At 43.0% G+C, this 19,182-nt stretch overlaps 1 protein-coding gene across 2 annotated transcripts in view; it reads right to left on the reverse strand.

Annotated features, from left to right (window-relative positions):
• Window positions 1-5,451: 5,451 nt before the first annotated feature.
• Dcun1d3 (defective in cullin neddylation 1 domain containing 3) overlaps window positions 5,452-19,182 on the reverse strand; it is a 41,736-nt gene continuing 28,005 nt past the window's right edge. For both annotated transcript variants that reach the window (XM_051145137.1, XM_051145138.1), the window contains exons 2-3: window positions 8,794-9,329; window positions 5,452-6,850 (exon numbers count right to left, since the gene is read on the reverse strand). In XM_051145137.1, the coding sequence (XP_051001094.1) occupies window positions 6,364-6,850; window positions 8,794-9,224 (918 nt within the window). In that variant the 5' untranslated portion in view covers window positions 9,225-9,329 and the 3' untranslated portion in view covers window positions 5,452-6,363. The remainder of the gene's footprint in view (window positions 6,851-8,793; window positions 9,330-19,182) is intronic.

Genomic DNA, 19,182 nt, shown 5'->3' on the forward strand with positions numbered 1-19,182 from the left:
ATGACTGCCAATATTTTACTATCTTAGTACTATTTTTTAAATAGCTGCATGTGATAATATAACTCATAATTTCTAAAATACTACTTTGTTGATTTTGAAGCTGCAGATTATTTTTGCACATACATTCTCGGCAGGTGTTTTTTAAGAAAAGCTACTGTATTAATGCAATATTAATAGTTCTTTTAACTACAGAAAGATTTTTACTGTTGGCCATCATAATCTGTCTCAAATCTTTGCTTGTATGATCCATTAAAGAATAAGTTTCAATTACTGTTTTCTGGAATACCATTTAGATTGACATTCAACTTTTTCAGAAACATTTTGGCCAGACTTCCTTCAATGGGTGGTAAACATCTATTGCTTGTTCTGTTGCAAAGCCAACTTTTTTCATGTTGACTTTTTAAGAGCTTCTGTGGATCAAATACGGTGTCCTTTTGTCAGTCTTAAGTGCTTCTAGGCTGGATGGTCACAGCTCATACCTTCAATCCCAGCACTTGAAGGCACAGAGCAAGTTCTAGGGCTGCCAGAGCTATGCAGAAAAACACTTTAAAAAAAAAAAAATGTGCTTCTAGTTTGCTTTTTAAGGCATAGATTTCAAGTCTTGATTGACCCAGGGATCAATGTAAATACCCACTGGCCAAATCTTACCTATCCTTAACGATTTGACCTCTACTGTTCCTGACACTTGTCTTGACATATAGTAGCTTTCTCTTGTATGTAGATAAGTCTATCCAATTAGATACCTTTGCTTCTTAATTTGGATCAAACCCCAGGGCTAGAGGATTGACATTCGTAACCAACTTGGCCATCTGCTTGGAGGATTTGATAAGTGAAACCAGAATTGAAGTGACTCTTCTATCCCCCTGGACTACTTTTTAGCATATTTTCTTAACAGAAGTCCATTTCACATGCAATTAAGCTCATCTGGTAAATATAAAAATTACTTGCCAATCATTTTAATTGAAAATATGAATTTTTTCATCTTATAATCCATACAGCACTCTGTTAACATGCAGTTGACTGTCTTTCCACTCTATTACTCTCGAACCTGTAAAGCCCTATGTGTGCTTAATAGAAGGGACAAAGCACCTAAGAAAGCAGGCTGGAAATCAATGGGAGGAGCATGGAGCAAGAGTAAACTACGTTTACTAGAGAATGTAGCCAGGCTTATAAACCTTTCCCAACTGAAAAGGCTTTCCTAATCTCCACCCCACACTTACTAGATCTTAGGAGATACCAAGAGGCTAGGAGTCCTTGAGGGACCATCAGTACTTCCATCAAAGAAATGAGCAAGATGGCTGAACAGATAATAACCAGAAAATATAAGTTGGCAACTAAGGGTCTTAAGTCCCGAATTTAGGCAGATAGCTGCCTCAGAGATCTTGTTAAAAATTTCCTCTCCCAATTTGGCACAATAGAAAGTTGAGCCCTTTTAGGGAGCAGCAAGTGATGAGAGATCAAATGTCATGCCACACACATAGTGTTACCAGCCCAGCCCCTCCCCCACCAAACACACACAGGATATAAATAACATCTTTTCCGAGACCCGTAAGAGGGCTTATGGTTGAGCACTATGAGGTATCATAGACTTTTTCTTAAATCCTAACCCTGATGGAAATTCCATTTATTTTGCCGATGAATAAAAGGTAAACTTAATCACTGCAAGCCTGAGTAGATCTAGGGACCATACATTTCACACAGGGCCAACTTTACTTCTTAGGGGAATTGAGTTACTTGAGGTAAGAAAGACAATTTCAGTAGTGGGCATATAAGCAGTCCTGATGCACGGAGATCATCACCTGTGTTTGGAGCTGGGCTTCTATCCTACATGGATCATTTTCCCAAGCTGTTAATACAGCATAGCATCATGTTGGAAAAAGTTTCCAGTGGGTGCATAAACTTTGCCTCAGAATAAATTCACTGTTCTTTGTTTTCTGTAGAAATATCAATAGTCAGGTAAACAAATTTATTGAACCAACAGCAGATAACCTTCAAATTAAAAAAGAAAAAGAAAAAAGAAAAAATACTGTAGACATCAGAGACAAAAATGTGTATATCAAGTTAATATTCAAGGGGCTATTGAAGAGTGCAACAGTGCAGAGAATACAAAAGTATTAACTTCTGTCAAGTTTGTACAACCTCAAGAAACCTATGCTGGTCACAAACCAAGAGGGATCCACAAAGGTGGAGGGTCACATGAGCAGTGGACTCATTGCCTCAGAATATATGCAAAACCAGTTCACCTAAGCCCTGTTTGCCTATTGCTTCAAATTTCCTCTTTGAAACCTAGAACCATACTCAGTGCAGCAGGGAAGAGCAGATAATCAGATTCTAAGGACTGGGGACTAGTATTAGAGGAAAGATACTTTTAGAGCAAATATATTTGTGCTGAGAGAAAACAACAGCTGCTGAATGACTTCTTTTGGCAATGCTCAGGATACTGTGATGGAAGTAGGCATTTATGAGAGCAGGCTGGGTTTCCAAGAGAAACAGAACACAATGGCCCAACACCCAAGTCAGAATTTGATTTTTCAACTAAGCAAACCATGAGCATCTGCGCCCAGTGCTCAAGTATCATTCTTTTAAAAAAAAAAAAAAAGGGGGGGGGGTCGGTCCTGGTGAGCATCCCCAGCATGTAGTCCTGCGGCCATGGGCCACAATTACAGCTTACCAAAGGAATGAACTCGGAAGTGGCAAGAACTTCTGCTCTCCATGACCCAGAAGGGAATATCAATACCATTTGTCCTTAAATAATCCTAATCGACATATTTTGATAATTTTGTTCTTTCAAGTGTTGAAGGTAAATACTGCTTGAGTCCTTCAAGTAAGACCTTTGTCAGTTCAGGTCATCACTAGCCATTCTAACATACACAGGAAAATAAGTCTACAGAAAGAAAGGGGTGGGAGGATAAAAACATTTTAGCAGTAGCTCTCTTTCCATCCCTTATGTGACTATATAACGAGGTCTACCTGCTGCACTGAAGACTCCACTTGAAACACAGCAAACCATACATTCCAATATACAGATCTTTTTGCTTTGTTAGTTTTTGGACAAGTTTTTATCTCCGCAACTTTCCACCAATGTGTAGTCTAAGTACATAATCTATCAGTTCCCTAACCTGATCTGGTCAAGAGACCAGGCCCTCGGAGACAGCACTGTTTCAAGCTACTACTATACGCAGCTTAATCCTTTACTATGTCCATCTAAATATGAAAAATACTGCTTTGCACATTTTCTATTATCTTTCCCTTGGCCCAAAGCTTTGGCTGAAATTTGGATTTTTCAGCCAGCTCTGGAGACTCCATCAGATGGCTACATATAGACTTCTGGATCTAACAATACGTATGTATGTTGATACATCTGCCACGGTGAACCCAGAGCTGCTGAGGCAACCTCCAGAAGTACAGCAAAGTGTCACTAAGAATAATGCATTCAAGTTTGGCAAGGCTAGGGGAAAGAATAAGGTAACCTTTTATCTCATACCAGGTTGCTAATAAATTACTAAGGAAATACCATGGAGACTCAAAAAGTAACTTGCTTTTCAAAAGTAAGCAATTTTCAAACATACTCAGTTTGTGTAGTAATGCTTAGATATTGCAGAATTTCAAAATGGCACCCATATCACACCTCCCCAGTGTCACAAAAACCTTACCTGAGGGACAAACGTTTGGCCACCAGTCACTGCTCATCCACCCAATAAGCAGCAAGCCTATCTGAGGTTGAGAGAAACCGACTTTTGTTTCCCAGAAGTATTAACTACAAACCTAACAGCTCACTGTGAATCTCTTGGCAAAACAAAACAAAACTTCTGCACAGAGAACCCAAAGTCCGTCCCTGACTGTTCCTTTCTAGGGTTTCTCAACAACAGATCATTAATACAACCACAATTCCAAATAGATGGGGGATAGGGGGCAGGCACTGGGGTTAGAGAAACTGAGCAATCAGTTAAAATCTACCCAGTGGGGAAGGAAGCTAGTTCCTTGAGTCCATGGGGCCATTTGCACACTCCCTCTCTTGGCACTCCCCTGTCATACACCCTTTTTCTTCTCTGGGAGAGAAAGCCTTCCTGACTATAACACTCTATCTACTTCTTCCCTCATTGGACTTCTATCCAATCCAGAATTAGGAGTAACTGCCTTGATGAAATCTTATCCAACTGTTGTAATGTAGCTGTGCCCTCAGAAACTGCTGGGTCCCTGGATACTTACTGGAGGACTTTGTCTTATTCTGGCTAGAAGAAAGGGGCACATCTTGGCCTTCCAGCAAGTCTTAAGTCTGTGGCTGATTTGCAGGTTTCTTTTCTGTCCCTCAAGAAAGGACAATTGTGAGACTTACAAAAAATGTTCCCTGTGTCAATTCCAATTTTAGGAAATATGACTATCATCTCTTTAAATAATCATCTTTATAAACATAGGAGCCCAGGGCTGTACCAAAGAGTACTCATAAAGAACTCAAAGCATGCAATTCTTGCCCAGGTTGAGAAACATATACCCAGGATTTGGGGTAGATTAATCAAGGGAGAAAATTCCAAATATTTTATAGACATTTCTTCATTGTATCAAGAGTATAAATACTTTTGTAACTTTTATTTATTAAAAGATTCCCTTTTTAATCTGTCCAAAGTGTTGGAAGCTGAACTGTACAAGCTCCTGCCACCGACTTTCCAGTACAATTTTTTGTGGATATTTTTAATGGGAAATTATCAAGAGGGTCCTTCTAGTGGAACTAGGTAGGACAAAGTCAGCTCTTCAGGCCCTGGTGGCAGCTTGACCAAAGCTAGCCTTGTAGAGTGAGCATGTGGAGTCTAGATAACTGTTTCCTTCTTCCTGTGAACAAATTCATTCCTGTTCTCTTTAGTGAAAATGTCCAATTTCATATACAATAGCCTCCGTTTATGATGCTCCCTGGCATCATCTTAAACTACAGATCAAAGGCAGCTCCTTCTTTTATGGCCAGTTTTAGCAGACAAATAAACAAAGGGATATAGATACATATATGTGTATATATATATATTTTATAAAGGTAAAATATATACATATCTTATATATGTATATATACATATCTGGGGTAAGGAAAGGAGAGGAGGGTCATGTAAACCTAAACAGTCATCACATTACCCCAAATGAGCTTGACATTAACAAAAAGATAATAAATAACTCCTGGGGGGTTAAGTGACAACATGGGCGCAGCAAAGAGGGAGAGAGGGCACACATTTAATGATTCAATACACTTGGATTAATCTGTTTGGCAGAGTTCAGGCCAGCCTCAGGCTTCTGCACTTGCCAGACAATTAAGCTGATGATACTCAACAAAAACTAAAGGGGGGAAAAACAAACAACAGTCTGAAGCAGAGCTCCAAGCCATAGCTTTCTTGCAGGCACACTTTTCTCACCACCCGGAACGGAAACTTTGGCTCCAAGGCAAATGAAAAGGGAGGTGGGGGGGGGGGGGGGGGGGGGGGGGGCAGTATTTCCACTAATGACATGAAAATACAAAAACATCAAAGAAAACTATCAAAGAAGTCTACTTCCAGCAAAACTGAGGTAGCACTGCTTTCTCTGCATTCAATGCTTAAGTGGTTTTCAGTACAATGTGTTCTAACAAAAAACAAAACTGCTCACTTGACTGACAGGTACAGATTGATGATGATGGATAAATTAAACATGAAATGCAATAGGTCAAAGAAGGAATGAGCAAGAATTGAGGGAGATAAGGGCTTTGGATAAATTAGCTTAAAGGGACGGGGTGGGTGTCAGACTGCAAATGCTCTTGACTGGCCTTGGCTCTTCAAGAGCTTCAAACTGTCTAGAAATTAATGCAATGTGGCTAACAGTTAACACTGTATTCATGTCTGTGTAAATCTTTTAAAATAATTGTCACAACCTAAATTTAACCATGTAAACAACACTACACACAGTACAGACCTGCCCTGAAAAATAATATGCAAAACTGAGATCTGGCACTGTATCATTTTGTAATGTTAATTCAACCTAACATTCCCACTCCCCCACCCAGGCCTACACCCTCCCCCACAAAAACAAAACAAATCTAATAAAGTTGTGCAAGAAATGGCAGGCTTATTCTATCTGAAGGCTTCAAAAAAAAAAGGTACACAACATGTAGCCAGGTTCAAATATTTTGGGGGATTTCCCACCCAAAAAGAGAAATAACCAAAATAACCAAATAAATGAAGAAAGTGCCTAAAACATGATACAGCATTTTAGAGCCCTTTCAAATACAAGGCAGAGAAAGGTGTAAAGTAGAAAATATCCGGATCTTCAGTAATTTCCAGAAAGGTCCAACTCCTCACTTGGCTGCAGGGCAGCAGGCAGATCCTCAGCGCTGCTCCTGGAACAGAGCGACTAAGTCTGCTCCTCCTCCGGACACAAGCCCTCGGGCCCTGAGCTGAGTGCACCTCTCCCTTCCACTTCTCTTTTCCTTCTCTCCATTTCCCACTCCACAAAGGTATCAAAGAGACTCGGCCAGGCCTCATCTTCACTGTAGTTGCTGAGGTCGGGGCCAATCACCTGAGTGAAGTTAAGAAACATGTTCCAAGTGTCCCGGGAGATGCCCTTGATTCCCGAGGGGTTCTCTGTTAGGAAATTTAGCCACTGGTCCAACACCGGAGGGTTGTTCTGGGTAAATACTAGTTTCCACAGGGCAATAGCTATTTCACGATGCAGTGACCGCTGCCCTTCTTCAGAGTCCAGGCCAAACTGAAATGTAAACCGGTAGAGATCCTTGAATTTATCTTCTTGTTTGGCTTCTGTTAAGAGGCTAGGGAACCGTGCACAGATCCCATCAATGCTGTCTGCACTTATTGCTTTACAGCCGTCAAAAAACTCCTTCCTGCAACAGGTAGGAAAAGGTACAGTTATTAAGTGAAAATGATGCCGTGTATGATAAGGCAAGACAGCAACAGTAACAACAGCTAACTCCCCACTCCCACCCCGCCAGGCCCTGGGAAGGCAGAGACAGGAGGATCTCTAAGTTCTAGGCTAGACTGGTATAAGCAGTGTTCCAGGTCAGCTAAGCTGTATTCAGACCCCACCTCAATTAAGTAGGTAGGTAGACAGACAAAGAATAGGTAGATGATAGATAGATATAGATAAAAACAATGCTGAAGAGATGGCTCAGTGGTTAAGAGCACTGGATGCTCTATCTGACACACTTCTGGCCTCTGAGGGCACTAGGTACACATACACATAAAATAAAATGGAACAACAACAAACATCTTTGGGGGTCTGGCAAGATGGTTCAATACGTAAATGTACTTGCCACCAAGACTGGTAACCAGATTTTGATTCCAAGGGCCCACGTGGTAGAGGAAATCAACTCCCTCAAGTTGTCCTCTGGCCCCTTCACATTTAAAGCACAGCACATGTGCATGCATGCATATACACACCCCAAAAATACGTAGTTAAAAAAATTTAAAGCCAGGCAGTGGTGGCATACACCTTTAATCCCAGCACTCAGGAGGCAGAGGCAGGCAGATCTCTGTGAGTTCGAAGCCAGCTGGTCTACAACATTAGTCCAGGACAGTCAAGGCTTCACAGAGAAACCCTGTCTTGAAAAAAAAATTTTTTTAACTCTATTTTTGTTTCTATTGTTTTATGAGATAGGGTCTCACTATGTAGCCCAAATTAGCCTTGAATTCGCTACCCTTATGCCTCAGCCTGCTGAGGGCTGGGGTTGCAGACATGTACTTTTTAGAATACACTTTGCAGTTTATATAAGGGTTTCACACTGTCTCAGGAACTGTGCAAGCTACTGAAGTGATGAAGCATCTGATCTACGGAGCAGGCCAGATAAATTAGCTGGGTTTTAAAGTTCCTTCTGCCAGGCAGGTACAGTGGCTCACACCTTTAATTCCAGCACTCAAGAACCAGGCAGATCTTAGAGATTGAGACTACCTTGCTCTACATATCCAGTTCCAGGCCACTAGGGCTATACAGTGAGAACCTGTCAGTAAATAAATAAATATAAATAAACTAAGTAACTAAGTAAGTCAGTTCTTATTCATAACCCAGGACTCTTCAAACCATGGCCTGCCATTACCCTGCCATAGCGTTATACACAAGCAAACAACCTCAATATGGATGCGTAACTTTGACAATTTGTGCAACTGCTGCTTAATAACGGGGGTCAGCTGTCCCTGCTGAGGCAACAATCTGAGAGCTCCGAGAGTGGTAAAGGTACATCCCCAGAGGCACTTGATCTATAGACATTTAGTGCCTGGCAGACTACAGATAAGGAGGGAACTGACATGTAAAGGAGTAAGAGGCAAGTTCTGAGTGGCTGTCAGTGGGTTAAGCAGCAGCTTAGCAACAAGGCTCACACTGCTTAGTCCTTATTTAATTTCAGGCAGAGGGTTGGCGCCCAGTAACTTGGGCTGCCTCTTAGTGTTATGATGAATTCACATGTGGCCCACCAGTCAGGCAGCACTCTACCCTGTGAGGAGAACACAGGATAGCATATGTCAAACAAGGAAACTGTACAGAGACACAAATCTGAGTCTTATCCACCAAGAGGTCTACTCAGTAGTTCTGTTCTAAGTTTCAGGCCCATGCAGAAAGTTAATTCCTTAGGAGAATCTAGGAAGTTCTCTGAATTAGAACTACAACTCAGAACACTTAAGCTTTAAAAAAAAAAATGGACAGAAAGGGGAGAGGGGAGTACTTGCCCCCAAATCTGTGAAGCCAGCCCAGCTCTGTCCTAGCTGGCACCACTACCCACTGTCACTTTCCTCCTCTGCTCAACCACAGACATGAAAGCTTTTGTGTGTGACTAACCTGGTAAATTTGCACATGGTAGCAGCCTGAAACTTCCAGGCCAAAAGCAGCACTCGAAATTCCGTAGGATCAACACACAGGTCATTGCAAAAGCGCTCCATGCCTTCCTCCAAAATTGCATCCTCCCGCTCGTCCTTGTAGCGCCTGAATAGTTCTTCCAACCTCTGCAAGGAAGACTCCTCGGTATTGGTCTTGGACTCCCTCCCAGCATCTCCAGAAGATGTTGGCAGCTGGCAGGCCTCAGTGGCAGCCTCTGCTTTTTTGGTCCCATTAACAAGGATATCCCCAGCTGGTTTGCCACAAGGTGGCACCTGTTCCTCACGGTGGCCAGCCCCCCGCCTGCTGTGTGACTTGCTACTGGGGTCCCGGTCTCCATTCTTGCTGCCCAAGGTTGATGAAGGATTCTTGCACTTGGTGACACACTGGCCCATGGTGGTGGTGGCCTGGCCTCTAGAGCGGCCCCCTCTGGATCAGATGTCCTCGCTGCCACTGGCCCATGTATTTCAACATGCCATCAGTTAGAGGAGCCGGCCAACCTGGAAGGAAATTACGAAGTAGTCACTTCTAGGCAAAGGAGTGAGGTATAGACACTACACTCTAGAACTGTCCACCAATGACTGTTATTTTACTGAGGTTACAATGAGCCAAAGGAGACCCCAGCTCACCATTACCTCTCCTATAAGCCTGCTTGCTCTTGTTGCTTACACTTGGAAATGGAGGATAAGGGACATATGGAGAGCCAGCATGGGAAGCTCCTAGAATCTTTAAGGTAGCATAGGTTACAAGTCTGATTCATTTTCAGAACACATCAAAGACTACAGTTGTGATTGGATGTTCCAGAGGAAATATGTCTTGCCATCTTTTGCCTTCACATAAGAAAGTTATCTGGACCGGAGTTATGCCACAAGTTGATCGCCTTCTTCTATACCTAGTACCTAAATGTTCAGATTTCAACAAAAATTGTTACAATAGGTCTTTTCTTCCCAGCATAACACAAGCAATACCTTGGAGGATAAATTACCTTGGCCTGGTAGCCATGGCAACTAATTGAGCAGAACAATACGGAGGTAGCTAAGTCTCTGATAATGGTAATGGAGGGAGCTGGCAACACTCTTTAGCAGGAATCATGGAGAGTAAAAGGAGCATCACCCCACCACAGTCATCCCTCCTCCCTCCCTCCCGCAGATGCTATCGTATGTCAGGAGTGGAAACTTAGCTGAGAGCCGGACTCCATGAAGAAGCTTCCATGAAGTCCTCAGCAATAAGGGGCTGTAGCTATTTTAGGGTCACTCATGTTCCTGAAAGTAACCCTCACCTGAGCTCTGTTAGGAAGCCAAATATATACACTGTTTGCTTTGTCAAGATGGATTCTGAAGGAACAGAGCAAAGAGGCCATATCTACGCCACCTTTAATCTCATAATGGTCTAATGGTGAGGTGCAAAGTGTCAAAACTACAAGCAGGGGCCTAGCCAAACAAGAAAGAAAAATGTGTCTGATCTCTCTGGATTCAAACAGGTATACAGTCCTAACTCCACCCTGCTCCACCCACCTGTATGGAGCCTATATTCCAGGTACTTTCCCAGGATAGGTGTGTCTCCATACTCAATATATCTCTAGAGAGATAAACTTGCCAGATCAAAAGATAACCCTGACACTGAGAAGATCCTCCACTGTGTATTATTTGTTGTAACTAAGTTTTTATACGAACTGCTAGAAATCTGTGTACAAAAGCAGAAGCAATTTTTAATGTCTACTCAGGACTCATTCTTAATCGTCAACTACTTTGCTATAATAGAAAATCCATGTATAATTTAGTACTTGGGAAACTCTGCCAGCTGTTAGAACAATGGCAGCCCCTGACTCCAGGAGCCAGAAGTGTAACAAGGAAAGCAGACACTAGACAAAAATCAGTCAGTCGGACATGGGCCTCCCACTTCTAAGGAATCTTCATGGCCATTTATGGTGCAAATTCAGAACTCTTAAGAGTCTGGTATTGGGGCAAGCAGCAGATGTTAAGAAAGGCTGAATAAACAAAAACAAATGAAAAAGTAAACAACAGCTCCTGGACAAACTGGAGTTACTTTCTAAAGGAACCCTAAGAGGAAGCAGTGAGTGTGGGCATCTAAAAGGAGCCACAGTCATTCCTGTAGTGACGCAGACTCCTATAAGGGTGTGTCCTTTTCTGCAATCTCAGACACAAGGCATGTCTACACATGCCCTCAAAAGAACTGCAGTTTCGATTTGTTTTAAAAACAACAACAACAAAAACCACAAAGAAACCCTTACAAGAGCTTTGGCTGTGAAAAGTGACAGACCCAGACATAGCTTCTCACTGGCTGTTCATACTTCAAGCATATAGTAAGTCATAAATGAAATCTATTCAAATTTCAAAAGGCAAGGGTTAATTCTTGGAAGACCATCATATAAGAGAAGCAACTGTTCCGGCAGAATTCTCTCCAAACAAGGAGGACTGTAGCATGTGGAGGGTCTGGTTTCCAGATTTGTGTCTCTAAAGACTGGATTGCTGAAAGAAACAAAAGGCCCAAACTTACACAAACCCCACATGCTCACAGACTGGCAATTCTAATTCCCAAGTGTGGTGACTCACCAGTGTTTGCTGCTCAGCTCCTGCTGCAGGAGGCCCCTCAACCGGGTTAGGTAAGAGGATTTCCTGCCCTCCATGTGACCCACCTACCCAGCTCACTCACCCCACCCCCACTGGATAGATGCTTTAGTACAGCAGCTCCCTCCAAAGCTTGGCACCAAGGCCTTCAGGTAAGGGCAGAACAGATGGGGCTCCCATAGAGGCCTAAATCCCATTTACGCTGCTGCGCCTCCATGTAAAAGCATCTTTGATGACCTGATGCAATGGAGCCAGTTGCAACCTGAAGGCTTTTAACATGCTCAACAGATGAGAAAGAAGAGGGGAAAAATCAATGCGAACAGATGATCCATCAGCCAGTGACAGAAGGCTGGCTTTCTCCCATCATGGTTCTTTTCTTTGAAAGGTTTCCATTCTAGTGGGATGGAACAGGCATCTCAGGACAGTCAGCTGGTGGGTACTGCTCCTCTTTCTCTGAGTTTCTCCACACCCAGTCACAGCAACCAGCCTGTGTTCAAAAGGCTAGCAGAATATTCAGTCTTTCTAAAGCTGAAGGTCTCATGGCAATCCTCAAGTACTGAGCATCTGATACAGGGCAAAGCTCTATGCTAACTAAGCAGTTTAAGAACATTAGCCCATGTGCCCTCCTCACTGTAACCCCATTAAAGACAGGGAAACTGAGCCTCTGTACAGTAAACTTGTCTAACATCACAAAACCTGGAATGTTTAGTTCAAGAAACCACGACCTGTATAAATGAGCCCACATCTGGCAAAACACCATGGGACAGCACACTGAGGAATGGGCCCTGAGTTCAGGAGCAACAATACAGCAACCTCAGGATGATAGCACATCTTAACCATCACCACCAGAGCACCATTATGTTTGCACCCAGTGATCAAGAACATCCTTAGCACTGCCCTCTCCTGGGCCAGGCAAGGCCAGCTGCCATGATTCCATCAAGTATGATACCCTTGGACTCAGCTCCCCAGTTAGGGGAGGGAGGGATATGCTAGTCCATTAGTCCACTTGCCCTAGATCTGCTCCATTACATCAGTGTGGTGAAAACTCCAGCCATGAAACTGAGCCCTAGCTCTGTGACTAACACAATTCCCCAAATCTGTTGACATAGTTTTGCACATGGGCGTCAAGAAAAGCAGATAAGAGTACCTGGTACATAGAGCCAGCCCTACCCCATAGTCCTTTCAGAAAACAGTCTTACAGATGCTGTTGAGATGGTTCAATGATAAAGGCACCTGTCGCCAGGTCAGGGACAACCTGAGGTCAATCTCCAGGACCTATATGGTGGAAGGGAAGAATAAATTTCTGAAAGTTGTCCCAGACCACACAGAAGGTATGGTGTTTGTGTGTGTGTCTGTGTGTGTGTCTGTGTGTGTGTGTGTGTGTGTGTGTGTGTATGCATGCATGTGCACACACACAGTCTCTCATTAATAATATTTAACATTTTTTACTATTATCATTATTAATAATAATTTAAATGGCCAGGCATAGTGTTACATTCGTTTAATCCCAGCACTTGGGAGGCAGAGACAGGTGGATGTCTGTGAGTTCAAGGCCAACTGGACCTACTTAGTGAGACCCAGTTTCAAAAAACCCAAACAGTCTATCACATCACTGACCATATTCAAAAGCCCCAAGGTTCCAGCACATGGAGAATCAGCCTCTCCATAGGAAGGATTTCCTTGTGATTGATCCTCAATAAAATCAAGCTGTGCCTCGTGAATACTTTAAATTGTTAGCCATGCCCTTGTTCCTAACCTGAGGCAGGCTTGCACTTGCCTCTTTCATCTACCTCTATAAGTCTGCAAAGACAGGATCTCTAGCTTTCTAGGCAATTACACTCAGTTAATGGTAGCGTCTTCCCAGGTGGCTCTCCTCCCTCCCTCTGCCACCAGCTGACAGCCTCTGCACAATTCAGACACTCAGTGCCAAGTTTCCAAAAACAACACAATTATTAGTAATGAATATCACCTTCTACAATATTTGCTATATTGTATACTGTAGCAGTAGTATGGAAACATAGCTCTGTGAAGTAATTATTGAATTCCAGGAACCTAAATGGCAGCACACTGAAGTCAGGGAGTCTTGCTAGGAAAGGAGAAAATAGTACAGTTAGAGAGGTGGGGTGAAACAGTGATGGCGTCTATCAACCAAACCTATCAGTCAGCAGCTCATTCCATTGCACCTAAGAGGACTGTTGAGTGGAGGGAACAAGATAATCCACGTATTTGGCACACAGAAGCATTCAGTGAAGGGTCGGCCTCTGTAATTACTATTATTACTGCCATTGCCAAGTCGCTGACAGACTCAAGCTTCTTTTACCGAAGGAAGTGATCTTTAGTAGCCAGCCCAGCCATGCCAAGTCAAATGTGTCTTGCAAGTGACTGCTCTCCTGCTTTAGCTATGTGGTGCTAGTGGGTCAAATACAGCCAAGGATAAGGAGAGGTGGGATAAGGGCTGAAAGAGATAAAGGGGTGGGGTGGAACCATTCACACATACAATAACTGGGGAACAATTTCTAAATCTTTATACTCCTTTGGATATTTATTTACCAGACAGGAAATTTGTTTAGCTTACATAGAATCAACATCAGTCCCCAGTTTTTTTCATTCAATTTAAGCTCCAGCTGCTCCTGCCTCTTTCCCTCCCTTCTCTGCACATCAGCCTCCAGAAGCCTTCTTCCTGTGCCAGCCCTGGCTGCCATTCCTAAGGACAGGCTTGGCTGCTTGCCCAGATCAGCCTCAGCCTCAGGCCTGAAGCAGGCACTGCTAGGCCCTCAGGGCAGTCCTTAGAGGCCTGCTGTCCCTGGAGGTGTTCTAGCTCCAGCTGCCTATCTCTTTGGTAGTTCCACGAGGTAACAACCAGGCAAGCATGTCTTCAAGTGGCTTGCTCTGGGTTGCTCAGCCAACCCACAGTGAGGACTAACCCACACTGAGACCCGGTGCAAATAGAGACAAGAAAAGGGAGGCGCTGGGAACTGCAAAGGATACATGATAGGGACTCAGAAGGACGATAGCTGTGGGCCCAGGGCCCAGATGCACTTTTATAACAAGCCTAAGAAATAAATGGCTGAAGCTATTATATATTTGAAAACTATGGCTTCTTAATTACTACACAATCAGACTACAAAATAAAACCAGCCTGCCAGACTTTACCGAGAAGATTGTAGAGAGGTAGGTCTTGTTTGGGTTCTAAAATGACAATAAGCAGAAAATGGAAAGAGAAGGCCAATATGGTTGGTCCACGCAATTAACATACAGTATTAACTACATTTTAAAAATCATTATAGGGAACTAGGGAGATTGGCCCATCATAAAGTGCCAGCCACAAAAGCATGAAGACTTCAGTTTGGAGCCCCTGCACCCCTGTAAAAGCTGAGGGTAGTGGTCCATGTTTGACGCCAGTGCTGGGGTGTTGGGGGTGTTAGACAGTGAAGCTTCCTGGGGCTTGCAGGCCAGCCAGCCTAAGTACATCACTACCCTCCAGGGCTAATGATAAGACCTTATCTCAGAAAATATGGTAGAGAATGACACCTGACATTGGCCTCTTTACACATGCACGCATACACCACCCACACATCCACAAAGTATTACATGTATTTATTGAGAATGATGTGAACTGCTATGATGATTTTACATCTCTGTAAGTTAGACAACATTTTCTTCATATAAAAGAATAAGTGAATAAACTTCAAGGAGTTGGCTTGAAGGAACCAGTCTGACTCCACACTCTCTATGGCAGGCCTTGTTTACTCTTCTCTGCTATGATGTGTGCCAGACATGCCAGACCCTCTAGGAAGATGATGAGGGCCCAGGAGGAAATGTTCGTTATTAACCCTGAGGATGTCTTGGACTGTCATCCAGGACTTCCGTAAGCAATGTATCCCTTCAACAGCTCATTTGGCCTCGCTGAATTTCTGCGATTCCAATATTAAAACAAGTGGACTAGACTTGTCTTTTCAAAGTTTATTCTGGGGCTACTTTACAAATTCTCGGTGTTAAAAGAGACAGCAATTTTGATATGAAGCTCCCTAAAGACAAGAAATTGTCGTCCTTAATAAATGGCTCCCTCCCCTTGATTCTTCTTGCTCATACTATCGAAGCCCAGCCCAAAAGGGTAAAAACAGGTAACTCCAATCTGAACAGTGAGGTGATGGACACCATGAGCTTTCCCCTTCATCACTTTAGTTTGAACTCTTCAGAGTCAGCAATAAGACCCCGACGCATGGCGAGCAGCTGTGCCCTATTCCTCCCGCACCCCCACCCCAAGCAGCCCAGAGCAAGCTGTACTTGGTTGGGTCAGAAAGGCTGCTCAGAAGAAAGCTGTGTTGGCTGCTGACAGGGAGCCTGTCACCACAGGAACAGCCTTGTGAAATGAGGAGCTAAAAATCAGGAGGCAAATACTATACCAAAAAACAGTGTCACCAACGTGTGCCAAATTTGCCCTAAGACTGTCTGGACAGAAGCAACCAAGCCCAATGCCTGTCTCCATTTTTTTCCTATCTAGAGTCAGGTCTATTCTGCAGCAAGATGCTGCTGATGCTTGCATTCCCAAATAATAGCAATCTGAAATTCATGTTTCCATCTGCCATCAAAGTAACTGTAGAGCTAATTGAGTCCACTTTGCTACTTCTTATCGAATATGAAGACCAGAACATGAGCACATGAAATCCTCAGCTTTTGTACTGCAGGCAGAGGCTGAAGTGACCATGCTGGCTGAAGCCATCCTCTAAGCCCTAGAGAGTCTCCAGACAAGACCACAAGAGACTCCTAGTCCCACCTGGCAGCTACAGGCTCTGAGTGGCCTTTTCAAAAAAGACTGAAAAGTAGGCACTGCCCAGTTGTAAATGACTCCTAGGAACCTACCTGCAGACATAATGAGGAAAGACTGAGGGATGGCTAGTCTCACTTGGAACCTGGGGTGTGAAGAACGATCATCTTCAGAGCGAGTAGGTCTTACCAGAGCTACCTGATGGGGAAAGCAATTTCCTCTGCCAAAAGAAACAAGACCTGCCTGTTTCTATGTTCATGGTTTTAAAGGTTTTAAAGTCCTAAAATGCCTTATACTAGCAAGCTAAAACTGCAGCTCTAGTTAGGGTTGGTTAGGACTTGCTACACCAACCAATCTTAATGCAATAGGAAAGAGACATAAAGGAAGGAAAGAAAAATAATTTTTAAAAGAAATAGATGTACTAGTTATATTTTTAGGAAATACCCTTGAGTCACATGACTTAACACCATGCAGCTTGGCACAAAGTCATTTCTTTACTTTTATTAGTTTGTCACTGGTCCTTAAGTGTCACACTTCAAATAATGATGTCTCCATCAGTAATTAACCATGGTCACAATGGTGGTACCATCAGATCCCAGTGCCAGCACAGTTACCCAATGCTGTAGAGAAAGTGTTTACTTGTTCATGATGCTGCTGACATAGATAAGCACCATATACTGCCAGCTGTAAAAAGTATAGCACATACACTTATGTACAGTATATAGCAGTTACATGGCTGGGCTACATTATTTATGCTACTCTTCTGTTGTTAAAAAGTTACTGTAAAACAGCATGCTGTGAGACTCCGGCAGCAAGCTCATACATGTCACATTAACGCAAAGACGAACTCAATCAGAATCCATCCCCTTAGTTAAGCAGTTTATGACTAGATACTACTGGGACTATATATCTAATTATGGCCTGAGGACTTCAGCCAGTGTGACTGGCTAGTCTGAGGGCTACTTGCCAAACACAAGCAAGCCAACCCAAACACATGCCACATAAACTTTCCAAACACAAAATAATGAAGCATTTCAGTCTCTTGGCTTTAGAACTGAGTTGCATGTTTACCCAAAATAACCAAAACTGGGCCTTCTCATATCACTGGCTCACAGTGAAGTTTTTCCTTTTCTCACCATCAGAGTTCTAAAGCAGGCCTCACTCCCCAAGTATATGCAAAGGGGGCCTGATGAGGGAGGCAGTGGATTTCTAGGTTGGCCAGGATATTAGTAACTTTTCTAGTTGGTATTACCAAATACCTAAAGAAGGAACTTAATGGGAAGAAAGATAGATTCTGACCATCCCAGAAGATATGGTGGGTCCACCCTTGAAGCAGGAGTGGGAGGCAGCAGCTCCTCACATCTTGGCAGATGAGGAAGCAGAGAGCGCAGACTGGAATCCAGAGTATGGATCACCTTCCAACCTTGCCTCAAGATACCACCTCTGCTCGAAAGGCCTCAGACCCAAAGGTTCCCACAGCCTTCCACATCAGTACCACCTGCTGCCTGGGGAGGGGGGAATGCGCATTTCATATTCAAATTGTAACAGTCACTCCTTTGTTTCTCCCCCAGCTTTCCCAGTGACATTCCTTGTTTAAAGGCAGAAGGCTGTCTTGGGTTTGTAACTCCTTGGTACTATAACAAGAATGGCATGCCTGCCACACTGGCTGTATGTATGCTGTTAGACATTAACTCCTTGCTTCAGGTAGGCATATGGATATCTGCCACCCAAGAACTTAGCTGGTCAGAGCTAATTAAGTTCTTAAACATCTTATTACCACATGAGCTGTCCATTTTTTGGTCGCCTTTCAATGAGTTCAGCTGAAAAGTAGTTAACTGAGGATGAGATTAGATTTTTGCATTTAGTAAAACGCAAGAAAGGATATTGTGAAATAAAGCAAAAGATGAGGAAAGAATCTGATAGAAAAATGATAAATGACTGCTTACAGACGTCTTAAAGGGATACTTCAATGATCACACAAGTACAGCTGCATTTTCTAGAGTCATGTGGTTTCTAAGTAAGTTCAAGTTCATCACATGATAACTGATCAATTTTTCAGTGCTTTCTCATCTTTTATAGAGAAAATCTAAATCCATTATAAGACCACACATACCAACTTCTTCCTAGAGGCCCATGATGGAGGCTGACTGCTAATGCCAAGCAGACAGGAAGAAGGAGGAACAAAAAAACATGCACAGTAAAAGAACTCCTCCTTTCAACCACATCCGTAACCTGGTCAGGAACGTCCATGACTACTGCCAAATCAAAAGTGCTATATATTTACTCTAGAAAGGCCAGAAAACCAGTCTGTCTGTGTGTGTGTGTGTGTGTGTGTGTGTGTGTGTGTGTGTGTGTGTGTGTGTGTGTGTGTGTGAGACTTATCCCAGAATTCTGGCTAATATAAAGGATATCCTTTCTGTGTTTTAGTAAGCATATGCAGAGGATACATACGATATTCATTAAACTTATAAACAAGTAGGCCATATTGTACATCCTCTTTTGCACCCATTTCTACTCAACACTTTTCATAAACATCTTTTACTCTCAAAAAAATTATGTGGCCAGTCATGGTGGCGCACATCTGTAATCCCAGCACTCTGGGAGGCAAAGGCAAGCAGACTGCCATGAGTTGGAGGCCAGCCTGATCTACAAAGGGAGTCCAGGACAGGCAAGACTACACAGGAAAATCCTGTCTCAAAAAAAAAAAAGTCATGTGTATTGATAAACATATGGGGACTGTGTATACACGTACACATAAAGGTTGTAGCCAAAGGACAACCACAAATGTAATTCCTTGGGCGCTACTGTCTACCTTGTTTTTGTTTGTTTGGCTGGGTTTGTTTTGGGATCTTATTCTATTTTTATTTTTTAAATTATGTGTATTCATATGTGTCTGTGTGAGAATATGTGCAGTTTTCCATGGAGAGGGTATCAAATTTCATGGAGCTGGAATTACAGGTGGTTTTAAACTGCCTGACATGGGTACTGAGAGACTAG

This window comes from Acomys russatus, chromosome 5 (genome assembly GCF_903995435.1).
Source record: "Acomys russatus chromosome 5, mAcoRus1.1, whole genome shotgun sequence".
NCBI classification, from domain to species: Eukaryota; Metazoa; Chordata; class Mammalia; order Rodentia; family Muridae; genus Acomys; species Acomys russatus.